This window comes from Salvia miltiorrhiza, chromosome 6 (genome assembly GCF_028751815.1).
Source record: "Salvia miltiorrhiza cultivar Shanhuang (shh) chromosome 6, IMPLAD_Smil_shh, whole genome shotgun sequence".
Taxonomy (NCBI): Eukaryota; Viridiplantae; Streptophyta; class Magnoliopsida; order Lamiales; family Lamiaceae; genus Salvia; species Salvia miltiorrhiza.
Window position 1 is genome coordinate 8,761,561 of NC_080392.1, and position 22,319 is coordinate 8,783,879.

The 22,319-nt window shown below is 37.1% G+C and overlaps 1 protein-coding gene across 8 annotated transcripts; it reads left to right on the forward strand.

Annotated features, from left to right (window-relative positions):
- The first annotated feature begins 13,940 nt into the window (after nucleotides 1-13,940).
- Nucleotides 13,941-19,950, forward strand: LOC130988458 (uncharacterized). 8 transcript variants are annotated; one of them, XR_009090111.1, is made up of 5 exons: nucleotides 13,941-14,276; nucleotides 14,365-18,187; nucleotides 18,267-18,445; nucleotides 19,189-19,408; nucleotides 19,473-19,950. XR_009090111.1 is itself a non-coding variant. In XM_057912313.1 (2 exons), exons 1-2 carry the CDS (start codon nucleotides 14,080-14,082, stop codon nucleotides 15,656-15,658), a joined length of 1,491 nt encoding a protein of 496 aa, XP_057768296.1. In that variant the 5' UTR covers nucleotides 13,941-14,079; the 3' UTR covers nucleotides 15,659-19,950. The 8 variants fall into 8 exon arrangements, 1 of the variants encoding a protein (XP_057768296.1); XR_009090107.1 differs by having other exon boundaries at nucleotides 14,365-16,529; XR_009090108.1 differs by having other exon boundaries at nucleotides 14,365-16,529; nucleotides 19,659-19,950.
- Nucleotides 19,951-22,319: the final 2,369 nt, after the last annotated feature.

A 22,319-nucleotide genomic window follows, 5' to 3' on the forward strand; every position in this document is an offset into this window, starting at 1 on the left:
TCACTTTCTTTGATTCTAGATTTTTCTTTTACAAAATATCTTATTTTTACAAATCAAGTTTTATATTCCAACAAAAGTTCGTTCTAGACGCTGGAGTGGAAGTTTTGGGCCGAGTTCTTAAGGGTGCCTCCAACGGTGTTTTTTCCTGTTTCTCAAACCAAGAACTACCGTTATAAAAATTAGGAATTGGTTTCTTCAAAAAAATTAAGAAATTGGGTGCAAGTTTGCACCCAGTTTTATCTGACGTGTGGGACCCAAATATTTAAGCTCGCAAGCATTTTAGACGTTTTTTCAAAAAAAATAAAAAAAATTACTCTTTCCGTCCCACCGAAAGTGGTGCGTATTTCTTTTTGGACTGTCCCACCGAAAGTGGTGCATTTTCTTTTTTGGTAATAATTTTACACTACAAACAATGTCACCCCACACACATTTACACACCTTTACATTACAATCTTATTCTCCTTAAATCCCGTGCCCAAAAGAAATGCACCACTTTCGATGGGACGGAGGAGAGTACTTTTGTTGCCTACTTTTTCTAATTAAAAAGCATGCCATTTGAATTCTTTTTCTTTGGCTTCATTTATTTTCTTTGCGGCCAGCTTCTTTTATTTTATTGCATTATATGTGTTTTAATTATTTTGCATTGTATTGTGTTTTATTTTGCATTTTAAAAAGATAATTTTGCATGTTTTATTTCAGACCCAGTTTTAGCAATTTTAGTAATGAATTTTAAATTATTATTTAAAATTATAAAGTCGATTTAATTTATTATATTAGATAATTAAAATATAAAATTTTAAATTAAAAATAAAATCAAAATATATAAATATTATATTAACAATAATACAAATAAAATTAATTAGAAACATATATAGATATATAAAGGGAGTATGTATTATGGTGGGACTCTCAAATAGTAAGAAACTGGTTTATTATTGGAGGAGATGTTAGATAAAAAAGTAGATGGGTTTCTAAAGCTGATGTGGACAATTTGAAAACTGAAAACTGAGATCATTATTGGAGGCACCCTAAGAGGCGACGTCTCCAGTCGACGTCGCCAAAGCCCTCGCACAACCCCCCACAATTGGTGATAAGAATTTCCGCCACCGCATGGCGGCGGCGGTGGCGATAATTGGATATCTTTGGAAGCGCGCTCACAATTCACTAGACTTAACTGAAAGTGATCAAACCCACCACGAAATAGCTGATGATACTGATCAAACCAACACTGAAGGTGACGGTGATCAAACCCACCAAGAAACCAAAACTGAAGGTGATTAGGTGAAGGTGAAACCCACGCAGCTGATGATACTGAAGATCAAACCAAGTGAAGGTGAAACCCACACAGCTGATGATACTTTCTTGGGTTAGCTAGGGATAGTTTTTTGAATCTTGGTTTCTATTGATGATGCCGCGCTCACACTTTCTTGGTAGTTTGTGAATGTTGTTTCTAGTTTTGTGAATTTGTAGTTTGTGAATCTTGTTTCTAGTTTTCTGAATTTGGTTTCTGTTGATGATGATGAAGAATTGTGAATCTTGGTTCTGTTGATTGTATGTAGCTAGGTTAGATTGATGAACACATTTCTGTTCACGATATTTATAATTTTTATATCTTAATTTATTTAGAATTTTACTTATTTAACCTTAACAATAATTTAGAATACTCTGCCGATAATAGAAATTTTTTACAGTGGATGAATTAGATTTGATGGTTCTCACGCTCTCATAAATAATGGAGTTCTCTCTAGAACCACACCCTATATATATATAATGTAGTGGGGTGGGGTTAATATAGAAACCCCTCTTAAGATGAAAACTAGGAACCTAATCTAAACCATTGATTTACATAAAATAAACGGATGGGATAAATTATTCTAGATGCACACGGTTTCTTTCAATAAATTATAGAAATATAATAAGGTTATAAATGTAAAAAAAATATTTGCTTAATAACTACCTAACGTGATTATAGGAACCATTTATTTTCCACTTCAATTGCATTTACTTATTGTTGTAGGGTAAAACAAACGTGCATATTCTCTCACTCCAATTGTATTTAGGAAGCAAAATGCATATATATTTACTATTGTGCATGTCTATTTCAATATCTAGTTTTGTTCAATTTTGATGTTGATTTTTTACTCGAAGATTGGTGTTGCACGGACGATAATTTTTACATGCACGATTGTTGTAGTGTGTGGAAAAAATATATATTTTTTATTTTTAAAAGTTGAATATAAATTATTGTTGCATTTCTTATGGTTACTAATTGCACAAATTGTTTGTTTTATGTTGTTGCACAGAGCTGTGGTAACTGTTGCACAGATGAAAAAAATTGATATAAAAATGCAAATATATTTTTTTTTGTCATGTTTATATGAAATGTAGTAGTTGCATAATTGCCTTAAGCAAAATGCATATATGTTAATCGTGCATATCTATTTCAATATTTAGAGTTGTTTATTTTGATGGTGGTCTTTTGCTCAAAAATTGGTGTTGCACAGATGATAGTTTTAGCTTGTACGAATTCTGTAATGTGTGGGTAAAGTGATATTCTCTTTCTTAAATTTGAACAGGTATATATTTTTATTGTTACATAGCATAAATTAATATGCTTTTGTTGTTGCAGATTACATATTTACGTCTGAAATGTATTATTGTTACACTATACATTATATTTGCATAGATTAAATTGGTGCATAAGAATATAAGATTTCACAATTTTTCTTATGTGCAAGGTCAAATCCAAGCAACAAAATACAATAACCGAGCAACATAATAATCTCATCTAACTATCCATCTATAAAAATACTTAAATATGCAACTACTGAAACTACTAATCCTTCAACTATGCACCTCAAGACTTCGAACCCTTTAAATATGCAACTATGCAATTACAATTTACGAATCCTTCATCTATGCAACTACAAATCCTTGAACTATGCAACTCAGAAACTACTAATCTTTCAACTATGCAACTCAGAACTTCGAAACCTTCAGCTATGCAACTATGTAACTACGAATCCTTCAACTATGCAACTCAAAACTTCGAATCCTTCAACTATGCAACTCAAAACTTCGAATCCTTGAACTATGCAACTATGTGAATTATAATCCCTTAATAATCCCATCTTTATTTAATTCAATATATAAAATCACTACTACATATTAAAAGATTTCACAATTTTTCTTATGTGCAGGATCAAATCCAAGCAACAAAATACAACAATTGAGCAACACAATGATCTCATCTAACTATGCATATACAAAAACACTTAACTATGCAACTATGAAACTACGAAACATTGAACTATGCACCTCAAAACTTCGAACCCTTCAAATATGCAACTATGCAATTAGGAATCCTTCATCTATGCAACTACAAATCCTTCAACTATGCAACTCAGAAACTACTAATCTTTCAACTATGCAACTCAGAACTTCGAAACCTTCAACTATGCAACTATTTAAATTGATTAACATCTAAAAAAAGTATTTAAAATGAAAATAAAAAAAATTGATATTTTAATATGTGAAATATTATCTTTGAATCCTTATTTTACTTTTTAAATTTTAGTTAATTTATAAAAGCTAATGCAATGAAATATTAAAAAAGAACACAAAGTGACTAAACAATAAAAGAAAGAAACGAAAACTGAATGTTAATGGAATAATGAAAATATTGAAATCAAACCCCATAATTCTCGCCAACTATATTTACTATATTTGAAAATAAACAAAATTGCATTGTTATCCTTTATTATACAAAATGAAGAAAAAACGGCTAATTATCTAATTAATTATTAACCTCTAGATCTCCAATTCTAAAGACTAAGATTATGTTCCTAGCTCTCATTTTAAAAGAGATTTTTATTAGAACCTCTCCCTAATGTAGTGCTCACATAAGCTATGTAGCATAACATTCATCTCTCTCTCTCTCTCTCTCTCTCTCTCTCTCTCTATATATATATATATATATATATATATATATATATATATATATATATATGGAGTGGATCATGTAGATCCACCCCCTTATAATAGTATATAGTACCTAGCGGGTTGCCACAAACCTTGGAAGGTTGCTGCCATGTGGCGCATTAGGAGCGGGCTGAATGCGAAGGGGTAAAATGGTCATTTTGATTTATTTATTTATTATTTATTTTTACCGAAAATTTATTTTTTTTCCTGGGCCGTCGTCAAAATTATGCATATAATTGAACACCAATATGCATAAAGGTAAACACAAATATGCATGACACTGGATAAAAATATGTATGAGAAAGTATCAATGTGTGACCCGTCAAGTGACCAACGGCGAGAGTTACATGACGGTGTCGCATAGTATTATGCATATAGTTCAACACGAATATGCATAAAAAAACATAAATATGCATAACATTCGACACAAATATGCATAATATTTTTCGACAGTGAGAGACACCAGATGGTTTGCATACTGATACTTTTCCATGCATATTTCTATCTAGCGTCATGCATATCTGGGTTTATCTTTATGCATATTGGTGTACAATCATATGCATAATTTTGACGACGGCCGCGGGAAAAAAGAATGGATTTTCGGTATAAAAAAATGAAAAAATAAAATAAAAATCGAAATGACCATTTTACCCCTTCATGTTTTTGGCCTTGGAAGCCTTTGGGAGGCTGCTGCCATGTGGCGTGCTCCTAGCGCGTCACGTGCCCCCATTGTATGGTCCAGAATTTGGACCTATATACTATGGGGGGAGTGGATACTACATGATCTCACACGTATATATATATATATATATATATATATATATATATATATATATATATATATATATATGGTGTGGTATTTGAGAGAACTACATTATTTGTGAGAACCATCAAATCTAATGCATCCATTGTAAAAATTAATGCATTCGCTATTAAAATTAATGCACTCAAAAAAATAAAAAAAAATTGCTCCCTTCAGGATTCGAACCCAGGATCTGCATTCATCCAATATGATGATGCATCCACTGTAGATCTTGATGATCGAATGGCTGAAAATGGTTCTATGTTCTTCTTTTATTTAGTGATTCTTTCTTGAACCTTTCCCTATATATATAACCGATCGCCGCCGCCGGCTGCCCACTGGAATCTGGCTCCGGTCAGCGTAGAGGAACACCGCTAGGAGGCCCGCCACCCGACAAGGCGGAGACGAACGCCGCTCGCGCCTTTCCGCAGTCAGCGGAGACGATCCGCAGCAATCGCAGTCATAAGCTCCGGCTGACCGCGATTCACCACCGCTTCAGTCTCCCGTCGCATCTCCAGATCCGGCCCCGCAGTGTTCCTAAGGCGATTCTCCAGATCCGGCCCCGCTGTCCTACGAAGTTGGGAAATGTAGAAGTACGAGCGGAGCACGACCAGGCCGATCGCCACCGCTGGCTGCCCGCTAGAATCTGGCTCCGGTCAGCGGAGAGTAACGCCGTTAGGCGGCCCGCCACCCCACAAGGCGGAGACGAACGCCGCTCGTCTGCAGCAATCGCAGTCAACAGCTCCGGCAGACCGCGATTCCCCACCGAATCCTTTCCCGTCTCCGCTCAAGTCTTCATTCGCATCTCCAGACCCGGAACCGCTGTTCCTAAGGCGATCTGAGAGAGAAATGGATCTCCCAATCACCGGCGACCGGGCTGTTCCCATAGCCACCCAGCGTTCCGCCCTTCCGCCTCCGACGTCTCCACGCAGCAACTGGCGAAGGTCCGCTCCCGCCGCAGCCGCTGATGAAGCTCCGCAGCTACTGCCGAACCTCTCTGCCGCTGAAGAAGAGATCTGCTCACCGGCCCAGTCGCCGCCCATGCAGCCCTTTGCTGAGATCGCCAGCACGCAACAACCGATGCCGCCAATGTCGCCGAGCAAGCCACCGACGCCTACGATGCAAATCAACCAACAACAGTTGCCGATTATGGTTGATAAGGCAGGGCTGAATCTGCCTCAAGTTTCCAATAATTTCTCTACTCAACGTCATAAGCCATGGAGAATGTCACGACAAAGAGAAATCTGCTGTTGAATATTCAAAGGGTTTGGCTGAGGAATCTACGACAACGTCCTTTGCTGGTAGACCTTCTGGACATTCACAAGTTCATAAATTCACTACATCCAATACTAAGGTTCAGGATTTGATCAAGGGAGACAATTCTAAGAAGGCCTCGGCGACAGAGCTTCACCGGCCGAGCACCACTTCTTTTGCTTCACTTCTGAGGAGACCCCGACAAATTGAACGTACGCCGGATGTGCTTGTTCATCGATTCACTTCGCTGCAACCGGACTTCTCTGGTGAAATACCCACGCTTAGGGTGCCAAAAGAGCATCTGCTGCCCAAAATAAATCAATTTGAGCATGCTTTAATTGGTCGTCTTCTTCTTAGGAAAGGAGAGAAGCCGCGTCTTCTCACGGATCTTAAACGTGATCTTCAGGTGGCTTGGAATATTGACAATGATTGGCAAATCATCCCCATGGGAAAGAGCTTTTACACTATTAAATTTAATACCGCTGAAGACAAGACGATAGTTCAGAAAAGCACTTCTTGGGAGTTACCTTTCGGAACCATGCGGTTACGCGAATGGGTGAGATTCTTCGACCCCTATAAAGAAATTTCATCACTTTGTGAAGTTTGGATGCGCATTTATTATTTGCCCTTAGAATTTTGGACTCTGGATGTCATTACGGGTATTGGAAGGGCGATGGGATCGCCTATTAAAGTTGATGGGGCTTCTGCACGTGGTGCTGCTGGACATTATGCTCGAATTTTGTTGGAAATTGATCTCTCGCGTCCTCTTCCAGAGGCTTTGCTGGTTGACGGGGAAGAACGTTCCTTTCACGTCGAATTTGAATTCGAACAACTACCGGCCTTCTGCTCTAAGTGTAAGATCACTGGACATTCTATTGATAACTGCAATAAAATGAAGAACAAATCCAAGGAGGACAGCATGAATGGGAAGGCCAAAGATATGTCGCTGGTGAAAGACAAGGAAATAATTAATAAGGGAGCTGCCAAGGAGGTTAGGGCACCTAACTGGAAACCAAAATCTTGGGACCAGAATAGGACTGACCAAGCTCACAGACCGCAGATTATCACTGAAAATCAGTTTGGGGTTTTTCAACAGGTGGCTGTCGAAGAAGAGCAGATTCTAAATCAGTTGGGGGTTTTGGAACAGGTTGTTGTTGAAGAAGAGCAGATTCTGACACCGCGGGGAACAAAGAACAACAATCAGTCGTTGGCTTTAACTGATCGGAATGTTGATTTTGAGGATGCCAATGGAGATAGATTGATGTCAGGTCCGGATATCTTACAGGCGATCACTGTGCCGGTAACGGAAGAGATAGATTCAGGAGAGGAATCTGATAGGCAGTCGGATGGTGGCAAGACAGTGGCTGAAGAAGATTCACAACAGATCGTCATTTTTGAAAGTTCGGTCAATCGGGATAAAAATTGTGAAAAACAAGAAAAGATGATGGAAAGCGCTATCAAAGCTCAGCGGATAGTGGAAACTTTCAGGAATTGTGAGGCGGAGGCGCAGGTGAAAAAAAGGTGGAGACCGCCGAAAGATTTGGCAATAAGGAAACCGAGGATTCTCGAGGAAGATAGTATCAAGAGTCGTCTACGGAAGTCAGTGGAGCAGCAACCTAACCAACAACCCAATCAACAGGCTGAAGATTTCATCAAAAATAAACTTTACAAAGCTTGGGAAGCAGGAGATAAACCTAGAGATTTCATTATTACATCTGGGAGCTCGAAGAATGATAGAGCCCTGAATAATGTGGCGGCCAAGAGTTGGGCAGCTGAAGTGGAATCGGGTGAAAACCCGAACACGAATTCTCAGTCTTTATGATGAATGTCCTCGTATGGAATGTCCGGGGCCTTACGGACGAGTCCAAACGAGTTTTAAAGGAGCATTGCGACTCCTTCTCCCCTGTTATTGTTGGGATTATTGAGCCTAAGACGAATCTCAAGAAGACTTTTTCTAGATTTTGGCGTTCTCTGAATCTTATTCCTTGTTTTCAAAATTCAAGAGACAACATGAGTTCGAATATTTGGGTTTTTTCTCATCCTTCGGTTACTCATGATGTGATTTTCTCCTCGGAGCAGGTGGTTATCATGAACTGCAGATGGTCAACGTGGAATTTCAAAATCGCGGTGGTGCATGGCGTTAACACGTATGCTGGCAGACGGCATTTGTGGTTGGATCTTCTGGATCATATTGATGGTAATGTTGTCTTTATTGGCGATTTTAATGCGGTGAAAGGCGCCCATGAAAGAAGTAGTGACTGTATGCCTAACTCTACTGCTTGTGCGGAGTTCTGTGAATTCATTGAAGCCACCGGTTTCATTGAGGCGCCTACGGTTGGTCTGCATTACACGTGGTCTGGTCGTAGATTTATGCCTACCCATGTGGAGTCTCGTCTGGATAGAGCGATTTTTGCTGATTCTTTTGCAAATCTCTGGAGTTCGGTTTTTGTCCAAGCTCTTCCACGTATTACCTCGGATCATTCCCCGCTTGTTCTTCATTGCATGGTGGATGCTCCTCCTCGCCATCATTTCTTTAAGTTCCTTAACATGTGGATCTTACATCCGGATTTTCTCCATACGGTGGAAGGGTCCTGGCAGATGGATACCGAGATTGGCTGCCCGATTTTTAAAGTTATGCATAAATTAAAGCGTCTTCGGCAGGTTCTTCGCGCGTGGAATCGGAATGTTTTTGGAAATGTTGATTCTTGTATCATGAATACTCAACAAGAGCTTTTGGAGATTCAAGATCAGATTGCCAGGGATGGTTACACGGAGGATCTCTTTGATAAAGAAGTGGAAGCCCAAGCAAAGATCAACGTTGCGCTTTCCAGGCAGAGCTCGCTTTTACAGCAAAAAAGCCGGGTGTCTTGGCTTCAAGATGGAGACAGGAACACGAAGTTCTTTCATGCGATGCTTAGGTTTCGTCGTAAACCTCACATCGTTTCTCACATGGAGATCAATGGAGATATGAATTACGACCAGAAGGTTATTGGGGATCATATCGTGGATTTCTTCTCTTCTTTGTTTTCGACTAACAGTCATACTAATACTGATATTACGGCGGTTGAGGCGGTTATTGAGGAGATGGTCGAAGATCGTTATAATAATTTGCTCATTCGTTTGCCGGATGAAGAGGAAATTTCTGCTGCGGTTTTTCAGATGGAGCCGAACAGCTCGCCTGGGCCTGATGGTTTCTCGGGTAAGTTCTTTCAGCATTGTTGGTCGATTATTAAAGTGGATATTTGGTGTGCTGTTCAAGCTTTTTTCCGGAATTCTTATCTTCCTCAAGGCTGCAATTCTAATACCTTGGTGTTGATACCTAAGAAAGATGTCGTCAATTCGGTCTCGGATCTGAGACCGATTGTTTTGTCCAACTTTCTTTACAAGATTATTACTAAGGTGTTGGCGTCTAGACTGAGCCAGGTTGCTGCTGTTTATGTTTCCCGTCATCAGTTTGGTTTTATTAGCGGTCGTTCCATTCACGATTGTATTCTGATTGGGTCCGAAGGCGTGAACTGTATGCATCGTACGAGCCGTGGTCAAAACATGGCTTGCAAGATTGACATCAAAAAAGCTTTTGATACTCTTAGCTGGGATTTCCTGCTTAACGTTCTTCGTGTTGCTGGCTATGATTCAAAGTTCATTAGTTGGATTGAGATTCTGCTTCACTCGGCTAGGATTTCTATTCTGTACAATGGTCAGCTTAAAGGTTATTTTGCGTGTTCAAGGGGTGTTCGTCAGGGCGATCCTCTTTCTCCGATTCTTTTTGGAATCGCCGAGGATGTTCTTGGTAGGCTCTTTGCAAATTGTGTTAGCGCGGGCACACTTACACCGATGCAAATGAGACAGGGAATTAATTTTCCAACTCATCTTTTATATGCGGATGATATTCTGGTTTTCTGTCATGCCACGGTTACGAACGCTAATACCATTCAGAAAATTATGGAATATTATGGTCAAATCTCTGATCAAATTGTGAGCCCGGATAAGTCGCAAATTTTTTTTACTAGCAAAGTTCCTTCTCAGACCTGCAGGGCTATTCGGAGCATATTGAGATTTTCTCAGGGCAACTTTCCGATTACTTACCTTGGGGTTCCTATCTTTAAGGGTCGTGTGCATGCCTCCTATCTTCGACCGATACATGATCGTGTGATCAACAAGTTCGCGAGATGGAAGGGATTACACTTGTCGATGGCTGGGAGGATTTGCCTGATCAGGTCGGTTATCCAAAGCTCCCTGACGCACTCCATGATGGTTTATAGATGGCCGACTGCTCTTATTAAGGAGCTCGATGCGTGCTGCCGTAATTTTCTTTGGACTGGCAACATCAAGCAGACGCCATCTTGTTCCGTGAGTTGGAAGAGGGTCTGCTCGATTAAGGAGGAGGGAGGTCTCGGGGTTAGGTCGTTCGAGCTCATGAATAAGAGCTATCTTATGAAAATGGCGTGGAAGGTGGTTGGTGGGCGTGAGTTCGGATATGATTTGATTAGAGATAGATATCTCGATCGCTTTGGGCGTTGTAAATCTCTGGTGGCTGCTTCTTCTGTCTGGATGAGCTTACGTGAGGAAATTGATGGTTTGGTGGCGGATTCGTACTCGTATATTTATGACGGCGCTTCTACTTCATTCTGGTATGACGACTGGCTTGGGTATAATCTTATGAATAAATGCGGTATTCCGCATTTCATGTTTCCGTTTCTTACTCAATCGGTGGCTGATTATTTCTACGATGGGCTCTGGCATTTCACGCAAGCCTTTGTTAATGCTTTTCCTGAGATAGTGTGTGATATTTTACTCACTCCTCTTGGTACTGAGGGAGATGTGCGTTTCTGGAAACCCTCGTTGCACGGGAATGTCACTACTTGCGCTGGCATTCAACAAGCATTGTCATCATTTTCCGAAGGCGTCTTGGGGCTCTTGGCTTTGGGAATCTTTTATTCCGATTCGACGTTCTTTGATCTGTTGGCGTCTTCTTCATAATAGAGTACCGACTTATGATCGCCTTATCCGCTACGGTATGATCACGCCAAACGTCTGTTTGCTTTGTTTAAAAGGAAGTGAGTCTCAGGATCACCTTTTCTGGAATTGTGAGCATGTGCAGAATATTTGGGCTACGTTTCTTGGGTGGTTCAATTTCACGCAAGGGTTGCAAGAGAATGATATTCATAGTTTTTTGGTGGCAGCTTGGCAGTATAAACTTAGTCCCCTCACCGGTAATTTCTGGAAAGCTGGTATCATCACGGTCATCTGGGCCATCTGGATGCAGAGAAACAATTGTATCTTTGATAATCAAAAGTTCGAAGCAAGTCGTGTCATCCACACTGTGAAAGTTGCTTTCAAAGAGATTGATGATAACTTTCCTAAATTAGGTTACATGTCGAATTCTTGGTCAGATTATCTGATTCTCCGGGCAGTGGGTGTTACTACCAGGAGTGCTCCTCCTCCGGAGTTTGTTGAGGTGCATTGGTGGCCACCGGTGGCGCCGTGGATCAAAGTAAATACTGATGGCTCAGCGACGGGAGCTCCGGGCACTATTGCTGCAGGTGGGGTGTTTAGAGATAACTGGAATGTAGTGCGTGGTTGTTTTCACTTCAAAGGTGGCTCGGGTTTTGCCTTTGAAGCGGAACTCCTGGCTGTTATCTCGGCGATTCAAATTGCTCACAATCGTGGTTGGCACAAGCTTTGGATTGAAGCCGATTCCACCTACGTGATATCAATTCTTAATACTCGTTCTTTGAATGTGCCTTGGCGTTTTAAGGCGGCGTGGAATAGGATTTTAAAGATGTTAGATGCTTTCTCGCTGCAGGTTTCTCACATCTTTAGAGAAGGAAACAAGGCGGCAGATATTATGGCTAACCAACAACGTTCAGAAGGGTGGTGGCCGCACGAGATTGAGGAGATTAGGGCTGCGGTTCGCCTTGACATGGCTTCGCATAGCCATCTGCGTAAGAAACGGTAGTTGGGACTGATGGGTGGTTGTTTTTTCGTTGTTATTCTGAATCTCGGAGTTGTATCTCCTTTAGCTATTCCCTACTTTCGTCTTGTGTCTAGACGAGTACTCTTTTTCCTATTCACGGTTTTTACCACTGGGTTTTCCGTGAAAAGGTTTTAATGAGACTCGGCCCTTAGTCTGCTCTTTCTGTGCTTTCAAGGGTTTTTTTTAGGTTTTTTCTTTTCTTTTTTATATAAAATTGTCATTTAAAAATATATATATATGTGTGTGTGTGTGTGTGTGTATAAATGTAAACTATATATACATTGAAATATTAAATTGTTGTAAGTTATTTATTTGAATCTATTTTTCATATACATACTAGCATTTGCACTCCGTGTAGATGTAGTGCACGACGAGCAACGTTTTTATATTTTTATATTCATAGAAAATTGATACCAACTCAATTATTATATTAATAAATATAATAAAAAAATCATTTGAATATATTTGAGTCGAATATTGAAAAAAAAATAAAGAAAAAAATCACAGTAACATAAGTTGATATTATAAAAAGGAAAAAAGTTTAAAAGTTTAAAAATAAATGAAAGTTTAAAAAAATAGTGTGATCAAAATGTGTCTAAAAATTTAGGGTTAATAGCCGGAAAATACACGAACTATCACGAGATTTGCATATTGTACATCACCTTTAAAATTAGCTCCAGAATACATCACCTTTTAATTTAGTTGTAAATTGCACACGCGTTGACCACCACCTTGATCGGTGTTGACGTGGCTCCCAGAATTTTCAAACGTGGACTCACCGACATTCAAAACGACATCGTTTTGAGTGAGTATAATTTTTCTTTTTAAAAAGGAAAAAATTGCACACGATTCCTTTTTCCTCCAATTCTTCCCGTCTGCACCTTCTTCCTCCAATTCTTCCAGAAAAGGCTTTAATTACGTGTGCCAGCAACTAGCTAGCCATATATATTTTCTTATAACAAATTAAGAGCCCACAGGGACACCGTTCCATCTTCAATTCTTTGTAGAGTGTAGAGTGTAAATTGCACATGGTTACTCACCTTAAATTCTTTGGAGATCGCTAGCGGAGCGGCAGAGTTAGGGGGTTTTTGCTGCAGAAATCCTAGATCCGAAGCAGGTTGTGGAGAAGACGCGGTGGTGATCGGAGGAAGAAGCAGCGGCCCTTATCTGCTGGATCTGAGAATGGGCGGAGCGGTGTAGCCCAACGACGCGAGGAGGTGACGCCTTGGTGTTTCAAAGGGGCGGATCTGAGAAGAGGCGGTGGTTGTGTAGAGGGCAGCAAAGACATTTGACCCCAGAAATCCAAGCGCATTGAGAAGTGAAAGAAACGTGTTTGAAGACGCTTTCTGTTGCCCCGACTACAGAGCACAAGATACAAAACACACAGAGTAAGTAAGTAAAGTGACTTGCTGCAGCCAGCCCTTGAGCGGCGTCGGCCCTCGATGTAAGAAGAGGGATTGCAGCGAAACCCATGTAAAGAATCGCTCTGCGGGTCTTCATCTTTTCTATTTTGTTGCTGCAAACAAGCTACGACATCTATTTTTAGGAATTTTTTTAAAATATCAAAACGACATCGTTTTGTCCACGTGGCTTGCTAGCATGTAAAAAAAGCCACGAGTAATGCCATGTAATGTTAATACTGTCCACGTCATCGCCGGTCAAACTTAAGAGCTGTCGAAATTTTCATCGTGTGCAATTTACAACTAAATTAAAAGTTGATATATTCTGTATCTAATTTTAAAGATGATGTGCAATATGCAAATTTCGTAATAATTCGTGTATTTTCTAACTATTAACCCAAAAATTTAATACTCCCAGTAACTTTAAATTTTCTCCATGGAAACAGACGAGAGCCGCCGCTCTTAAATTTATTTACCTCATTCAAATTATCAATAAATCGCCTAAAATATATATATATATATCAATAAATACTTCAATTTTTAAACTTGTTTTTCCCCCACGCACGCACGATTACCTCCGGAAATCCCCCAAATCAAAACCCTAATTTCATCTCATCCCAGTTGCGCTTCTGTGGACTGTGGGAATCAATTAAAAACCAGTAACAATGGAATCCTGGATTCCACTGTTGCAAGTTTTTTTAAATTCGACATGCCCTGAGACCGAAGCTTCAAAATGGTTGCAAGAGATGTTCAACCCTCCTGTGTCCAACTCCCCACCCATTTCTACCACATCTTTCCTTACACTGCTTATGAGACCTTCAGACACCGCTTCTGTTCAACATTCTTCTCCACAAGAAAAAAGGTAAATGTGTGTGCCTGTGTGTGTGAAACTGCATTTTGTTTGTGTTTGTAGTTGATGAAGCTGTTATTTTTTTTGTTCAAATGATCAGGGTTATGTGGATTCAGACGCTGCCTAGTGTAGTTCAGGCCCGAATTTTATCGTTTCTTGCATATGAGCATCAGAGATTTTGCACGAGGGAATTGTGTAGACTTGCTAGGGTTTTGCTGAGTGAGGGCAAAGGTGTGGATTTTTGGGTGAAAAAAACTGCTCAGCAGCTGCTTGACTTGGTATCTGTATCTAATTATCAATGGCTCTCTCATTTGAATTTGGACTCTGAAGAGGATACTGCGGAGGACGAGTTCTATATGATGCCGGATTGGGTTAGGGATGCCGCTAAAGATAATGAATCGGTGTTTCCTTGGCTCCCAATGTCAGCTGATGAACTAAGCGATAAAATGCCCTTGACTAGTAATGGAGGTGATGGGGATGTTTTGCTGATTGATGCTGAGGAGAGTAAACAGGAAAATATTGATGAAGAGATGGTAGAGATTGGTGAGGATGATGTGAATATTGATGGCCCTGTTGACGTTGAAGCTGAAAAATTGGCTAAATCTTTAAAAACCGAGCTTCTGCATATAGACAGTAGTTTGAAAGCTGTGGAATTGGCTAAGAAAATTCGCAAACTTTGTTGCGGTGGTAGAAGAAACCGTTTGGCGATTTTGAACTTGATTGAGCCATGGAGTGCAGATGATGAAACTGCAGCTGTTTTAATGTCTCATATGTCTGATGAAAGTGAAGCTGATGAAAGTGATTGGCCAGCTCATATTTTGTGCTCTATAGTCCTCCCTAAGTTTCTAGTCCTGAGCGAACCGTCTTCTCGTGTACTGGTGAATGCAACAATAGAGTACTGCAGGGCTCATCAAAGGGCTGCTGAATATGCCCTTTTGTTTCCATTAGTTCTACGAAAGGATGGTATGAACAACCCCGTCTGTGATGTGATCACTCGAGTAGTTAGAGAATGCATGCATCCTGCTCATGTTTCTGCGTTTTGCCAAAAACTCCTTACCCAAGATGAAGATGAGTGGAGATTCATCTGCCTTCCTTGTCACCGATGTTTGATTAGTGAGGAATTGGTGTGGACCGAGTCACTATTTAGCTTATGGCGAAACATTTTGGATCATAATGTTCATTTGATGCAAGATTCAGTCGATCAACTTGTTAACCAGGTTTGCAAGTATAGTAGTAGGTATTCAAAATCTTTAAAGTTTGCTAATTTTCTGTTATGCCTAGTTAACAAGTGTACTCCATTATTGAGGTCACACAAGCTTATTTTAACTGCGGCTGTTGAGAACTCTGACACCTTGGTTACCAAATCAATACTGTCAAAACTGTCTGCTTTGTAGTTCCTCTTGCTTTTGTCAAATGTTAAGTTACGTTCTTTGGGCTTATATACTCGTATAAAGTATGACAATTCACTGAGTTTAGAATTTGTGGTAAAAAATCTAAACTAAATTTGACTCAGTTTTAAACTATGTACTGTGCTTTTCCAACCTGCTTACCTGATGGAAACATCTTGGCGATTTTTCCTTTTGGTTCAGTTTGAATCCAATGCAGCCAAGTTTATTACGTAATCCAAACATGAATTGTGAAAGCCCATTATTTCTTCCATTATGAAAAATAGCCTTGCTACGGTTTTAGTTTTAAAGGGCAATTTTCTTCTTCTTGCTGAGGATCTGAAGAATTATTCCTCCACATTAGTTTAAAAAGTTCTATTAGTGGAGGTGGTGGTTGAGAATGGTCACAGGATAGCAAAAGGATAAACCTGGCAATTCATTTTCAGTAAACTCTTGCATATTTGTTTCTATGGAATGAAGATGTGTGGGTACCAATGAGAAGATAAGGAAGGATCCCTTAGTCAATACATTTCAAACTTCTTCTCTTGCATATAATCCATCATTAACTTTAGGAGCTGAAAGTTAAGGCATAGTGGAAGTAGCTTCTAGAACTTCGAGAGAGAGAGAAAATACAAAAATCTGATGCAAGGGAAATACAAGCTTGGGTTGTAAGTTACTCGACTGTATAATATGAGTAGCTATCAGTTTGGGCAGGGTTCCAAGTTCCCACTAGCCAAGCTCTTAAGGGACTGAAACCGGATGAGCTTGTCCTCAAACTTGTTGAGCTTTGGAGCGGGTGATATTATGGCATCTCCTGCGGGATTGTAAAAGGTTGCAACAGAAAGCCTGCTTATGTTCTTCATAGCCATACACGTGCAAGGTACTCTTATATTCTCCATTACTTAAATTTTTTTACCTAATTTTTAATTTATTGTAATATTTTTATTTATTGTATTTTATTTTAATTAATGTAATGTTGGAATTTAATTTTAATGAAATGTTGAATTTTAAAATTGAAGAGTAAAAATTAGATAAAATGAAAATGGAGATTATTATAGCGCGTCATTATAGAGTCAATGCACTGAAAATGGAAGGCGCTATGGTGGGGACCACCTTATAGCGCACCTTTCTAGCGTCTCCCACTGGAGATGCTCTAATGAGACATAAAAAACTAGGTGACAAATGATCCGAAACTCAACCTAACTGGCTAACACTGCACCCATAGTGGATGGGTGGTAGTGGTACTGTCACGTGGCTACGAATGCGACAAATATCGAAAGATAAGCTTATCTAATGTTGTTCGTCTTATTTATAACATACCAATCAAATATTATCACACACACACACACACACACACTTGCTTCTTCTGCTCTATATATCCGCAAAATCAATCAACGTATAACTTGTTCTCTAAAACCTATTTTGTGATTTTTTTTATGACTTATGTTGTATGCAAAATGTACCATAGCCTAGCTAGGGTCTAGAGCTCCAAGACCCTCCCAACATAAAAGGTCTAATTTATTGAATAACAAACATTATTCATTTTATAATTATTTGGTTTTGAGTGATAAGATATGGTTAATTTAATTTAAGTGTTTGATTTGCATGATCCAGACATGTGATGAATAATTCGGCCCCGCACCCTACTTATGCAATTGAGTTAATTATTTAATCATCCTCTACTCCTATTAATTTTATCGATCTTATCTGCATTATCCATTATTTTATGTATTACTCTCATGCATGTAGCTATTTTTGAAGTGATGAGACAGAACAGAAGGAATGCTATCACTCTATGTGTCCATTCATTTTAGGTGGAACGAAGGGATTGCTACTTTGCTTGGGCCCAGCTAATAGGCCTCGGACAAATATGATCTTATTGGAAAAAAAATATTAGAAGCTCTAGTGGCGCATGAATAGCCAATGAACATCTTTCTCTTTCGAGACTTAGAAAATTTAACATAAGTTTTTTTTTAAAAAAAATGAAATTTAACATGACTTAAAAGTGCTAGAAGCAAATGATGTTTTATTTCTTATTTTATATGTAAGAACTAGAAATAGAATCTATAAAATATTAGGAAGGTGGCTGATTGTGTGACCCTAGAAATTCTTTTTTGACATTGGGGGCGGGGAAGCGGTGGAGTTTGAACTCTAAACCTCACTGTTTGTTCGTAGACAGGAGTGCGCACCGCTTGGTGTCCCCTTGGAGAAATTAAAGACCTCAATCAATAAGAAATTGTAGTTAAACGGAGCTACTTATTAGCTTGCCTATATGTACGTGTGCAGCTAGAAAGAAACTGATCCCCCATCATGCAGCTCAAATTAAATGAGTTTAAGCCATCATTTATTAAGAAACTCGTACAAATACAAGTAAAATAATAGTTTCTCCGATCCCATGGCGCTGATAACATTTCCAAGAATAGTAGTAGACTAGTAGTTGCTCCAGCTAATAAATCTTCTTCATCATTTTATCCTGGTTTTCTTCAAATCCTGCCTCCTTCCTCCCTTTTACCTGCTCCATCAAACGGCAAATTACAGGTCATATATATATATATAGATTATATTTTATGATTATAACATTAGAATAGTAAATATTCTTACACGTGTGTTTGAACAGGATGTGATGAAGCTAGCAGAAGGGCTGCTGATGCAGCCGGAACAGTGACGAGGGATGGGAGCGTGAAGAAGATGCACAGAAATGGAACGTGGGAGAATTGGTGGCATATCGACAGTGATAGTTTGTTGGGGATAACTACTACTGCAAACGGTGATCTTATCGTTTACGATGCTCTTCAGGTAACTTGGGCTGGACCGGGCCAATGATCGATCACAAAGATACTATAGCTATAGGGCGTGTTTTGATCTGAAGCGTAGGGATATTGTTTCAGTTGATATTTCTTGAATGAATTTTTGATTTACCCCTAAAAAAAATACATTTTCTGCCCATATAGATCTCTTTCATGACTGAATTGCATTGCATGAAAATTGCGTGGGGATCTTTTTAATCTACTTGTGTGTTCTTTTTGTTGATAAATTTATCATGAGAAAATAAAGGATAACAAAAATTTCTCCTTTTAAATGTTTTATTTATTTTCCCTCATTTTCTACAAAAATGAATTTCACCATTTCTTATTCATGAACGATGGAAAAGAAAGATTGGATTTAAAAAAAAAATTAATACTCCCTCCGTCCCTGAAATAAGTTCATCTTTTTCCATTTTGGGACGTCCCCCAAATAAGTTCTTCTTTCTTTATTTCTATTTTTGGACAACTACCCCACCACTAATAATACTTTATTTATTCTTACTTTTCACTTTTTCACCACTCCCAATACTAATTATAACACTTTTTCACCTTTTCACCACTCCCAATACTAATTATAACATATTTTTCTCCACTATCAATACACTTTACCATTTTCCTTAAAACCCGTGCCGTCCCCAAAGAGGAACTTATTTTGGGGACGGAGGGAGTATCTTTTTTGTATGATAAATTTATCGATCGAAGAGAACGTATCTAAGTAAAAATTTATTTAAAAAGCTTCGCAGACGATGTGATCGGATCATCAGACGGCACATTATACTTTAGCGTTGGGAGCACGAAATTCGGGTTCCATAGTTGGCAGCTGGATCTGCTGGAGACGGAGCCTCATGGACGTCTCCTCAAATACGACTTCTATAATTCTCGACGGTCTTGCGTTTGCAAACGGCGTCGCGCTCTCTGCGGACCAACATTACTTGCTCGTCTACAAAACGTGGAAGTAAGTCTGCTTCATTTTCAAAAAATAACACACGCTAATTAGAACGTTTTCATAATTGGATCAGGTATAGATGTTTGAAATACTGGCTGGAAGGAGACAAGAAGGGAGAAACAGAGATTTTCATTGCGGAAGGCCAGGCAACATAAATTTTTCTCCATATGGCTCCTTTTGGATCGCATTGCTACAAGTTTAACTTAATTACTTTTTCTTTCTTTTTTTCTATAGTTGAAACCTTATTTATGCATTGCAGAGTAATCCCATGTGGTGTACAATTTGCCTGGGTTGCAATATTTAACAGAATTCCTTAGCTAATGAGTGATTAATTCAGTTGAGAAAGCAATGGTGGTGAATGTAAGAAGCAATGGGAAGATGATTAGATGGTTTGATGATCTAACAAGAAAGATGATGAGGTTTGTAACTTCAGCGGTACAGTTTTGTACTTTGGCACTCTCTACAATGACTTTGTTGGAAAATTACCCCTATAATTCTCTATTGCTACTCTTCAATAAACTATTTTCATACTCATATTTTGCACTTATCAATGAATGAGTTAATCGTACTTTATGTTTACAACTTTCGTCCTCTTTTGAAAAATGTCATCAATTTAGTTTTCATTTCAAAAACTCACAATTTTGAAATAAGTTTGCCCTTACAGAATGCAACAAAAGAATAAGTTATCTCGCCGGACTTTGAGATGGATATTAGGTTTAGGATTTTCTTTTTCATATAATTTTATTGAATAATTTGATTATGATGAGTTGATTCATTATTCCATCGTCAAATTATGTAGAGCGATATATAATTCAATTTTTTTCTTTATTTCAATTAACCGGAATTGTTTTTTATATTTATGTATTTATATAATATTGATACCAATTGTATTAACTATTATCATACTTATAAATATAAAAAAATAATTGAATATGTTTGAATTGAATATTGAAAAAAATAAAAAAAAATAAAGAAGAATTTAAAATTATAAAAATTGATATTGTGAAAAAGTAAAAAAAGTTAAAGAATTACAATAAAAACAAAGAATTGAAAAATAGATTTAGTTAAAAAAATGGGAGAGGAGATAGAAATTTTTAAAAATATACTTAATATTTACATTTCAAATCAAACACTTACATAAAATATATATCAAATCAAAAGCTCTTATCGTGATCTTTATTTTGATATACATATTAAATATTTTATAATTAGTCGAATTTCATAATTTTAGAAAAAATTAAACAAAAAAATAAAAAGAAAAAAAATATAATTTATAAGAAAATCTTCAATTTTAATATAATTTCATTATATATGCTATAAGTAATTTGTAGTATTAGTTTAACTAGTATGTGCCCGCTCGTGCGATGCACGATCATCATCGAAATTGAACGATAATTTAAATAAATAAATAAAAATGTTAAACATAATATATATATATATATATATATATATATATATATATATATATATAGAGAGAGAGAGAGAGAGAGAAGGGTTCAACAGAGAAGCTAAATATTGTGGAGAATAGAGAAGTCGTAAAATATAAACGAACAGATCTATAATTTTAATGAACAGATCAATGTACCGCATGAACAACAATTTGCCCCGGGTTCGAATCCTGCTGGTGGCGAGTTTTTCTATATTTTTACTAAATACGTCTGTTCATTACTTATGTTGATCTGTTCGTAAAATATATAGATTTATTCGTTCTCTCGAAAAAGATAATTCTTTGTTGAACTCAACCCTATATATATATAAGTAAATATAAACATAAATGATCTCAATAAAAAATAAATTATTCACAATATAATCTCAATAAAAATATCAATCTGAAAACATTCGAATTTTCAATTATTGAAATAGCAATTAATTGATTTAATTGATAATGTGTATAAATTTATAAATAAATAAATTATGAAATATCAAAAGCAAGTATAGATGATAATGAGTATCATTATGGATCATATAATATTCTAAGATGTACAAAACTATTTATTTACATATAGTATAACTGTAGTTTAATATAGTTTTCGAATGCATATTTATGAGGTCATTTTGTTTATGCTCAAATTTTAAAATAAAGTTACAATGTATACATTTTTTTTTCAATTGGAAAGTGAAAAAATAAAGGGTTTAACATGAGATATGTGTCGTTCATTTTCCAAAATAAAATGTATACAATTTACGTAAATTTAAATAAATGTGCTACTAAAAAATTAAACTCTTCAATTTACTTTTATTTTTTATTTTTAAAGAAAATCGATAATGGTTCTCTAATTACTGATTTTCCAATGAGTAATTTTGAAGCTTAAAAATTCGATTTTTAAGATATACTATATAGTTATTTATCTACAAATTTATATTAATATAAAGTTGACCTTTAAAAAAATATTTTTAAGCTAAAGATTTCTAAAATGAACAAATATAAGTTTCATCATTGTAATTGCATTAAACTGATATATTAAAAATATAAATAGTAAAATATAAAAAATACTGATCTATAGTAAAAACATAAAAAATAAAATAAAAAAATATGGAAAAAGGAATGAAAGAACCGTGAATTTTAAAAAATGAGAAATGAGAGAGGAGAGAAGAGAGAGGAGAGAGAAAAAAATTATTTGGTGACTTTAAACTATAATAACTTATTGGTTTTAAATTTATTTTTTATAATTTTTACATCAAATTAAAGATATCGTCATTATCTTTAATTTAACATCCATATTGAATATTTTTTTATAAATTAAAGTTGATGAATTTAAAAGAAAATCAAATTGAATAAATATATTTGAATAGTATTTGAATAGTATTTTAAAAGAGAGAAGAGAGAGGAGTAATATATTTTGTTGAATTAGTGTGAACGTGTGAAATGAGTTAGTGGTGTTAATAATTTTTTGTAACCTTCATATTAAAAGTATTATCA

Excerpts from the sequence above, each read along its gene's own strand:
- LOC130988458 (XM_057912313.1), top strand. The coding sequence starts at position 14,080 with ATGGAATCCTGGATTCCACTGTTGCAAGTTTTTTTAAATTCGACATGC. Across the intron at positions 14,277-14,364 it reads TCTTCTCCACAAGAAAAAAG|GGTTATGTGGATTCAGACGC; the intron begins GTAAATGTGTGT and ends TCAAATGATCAG.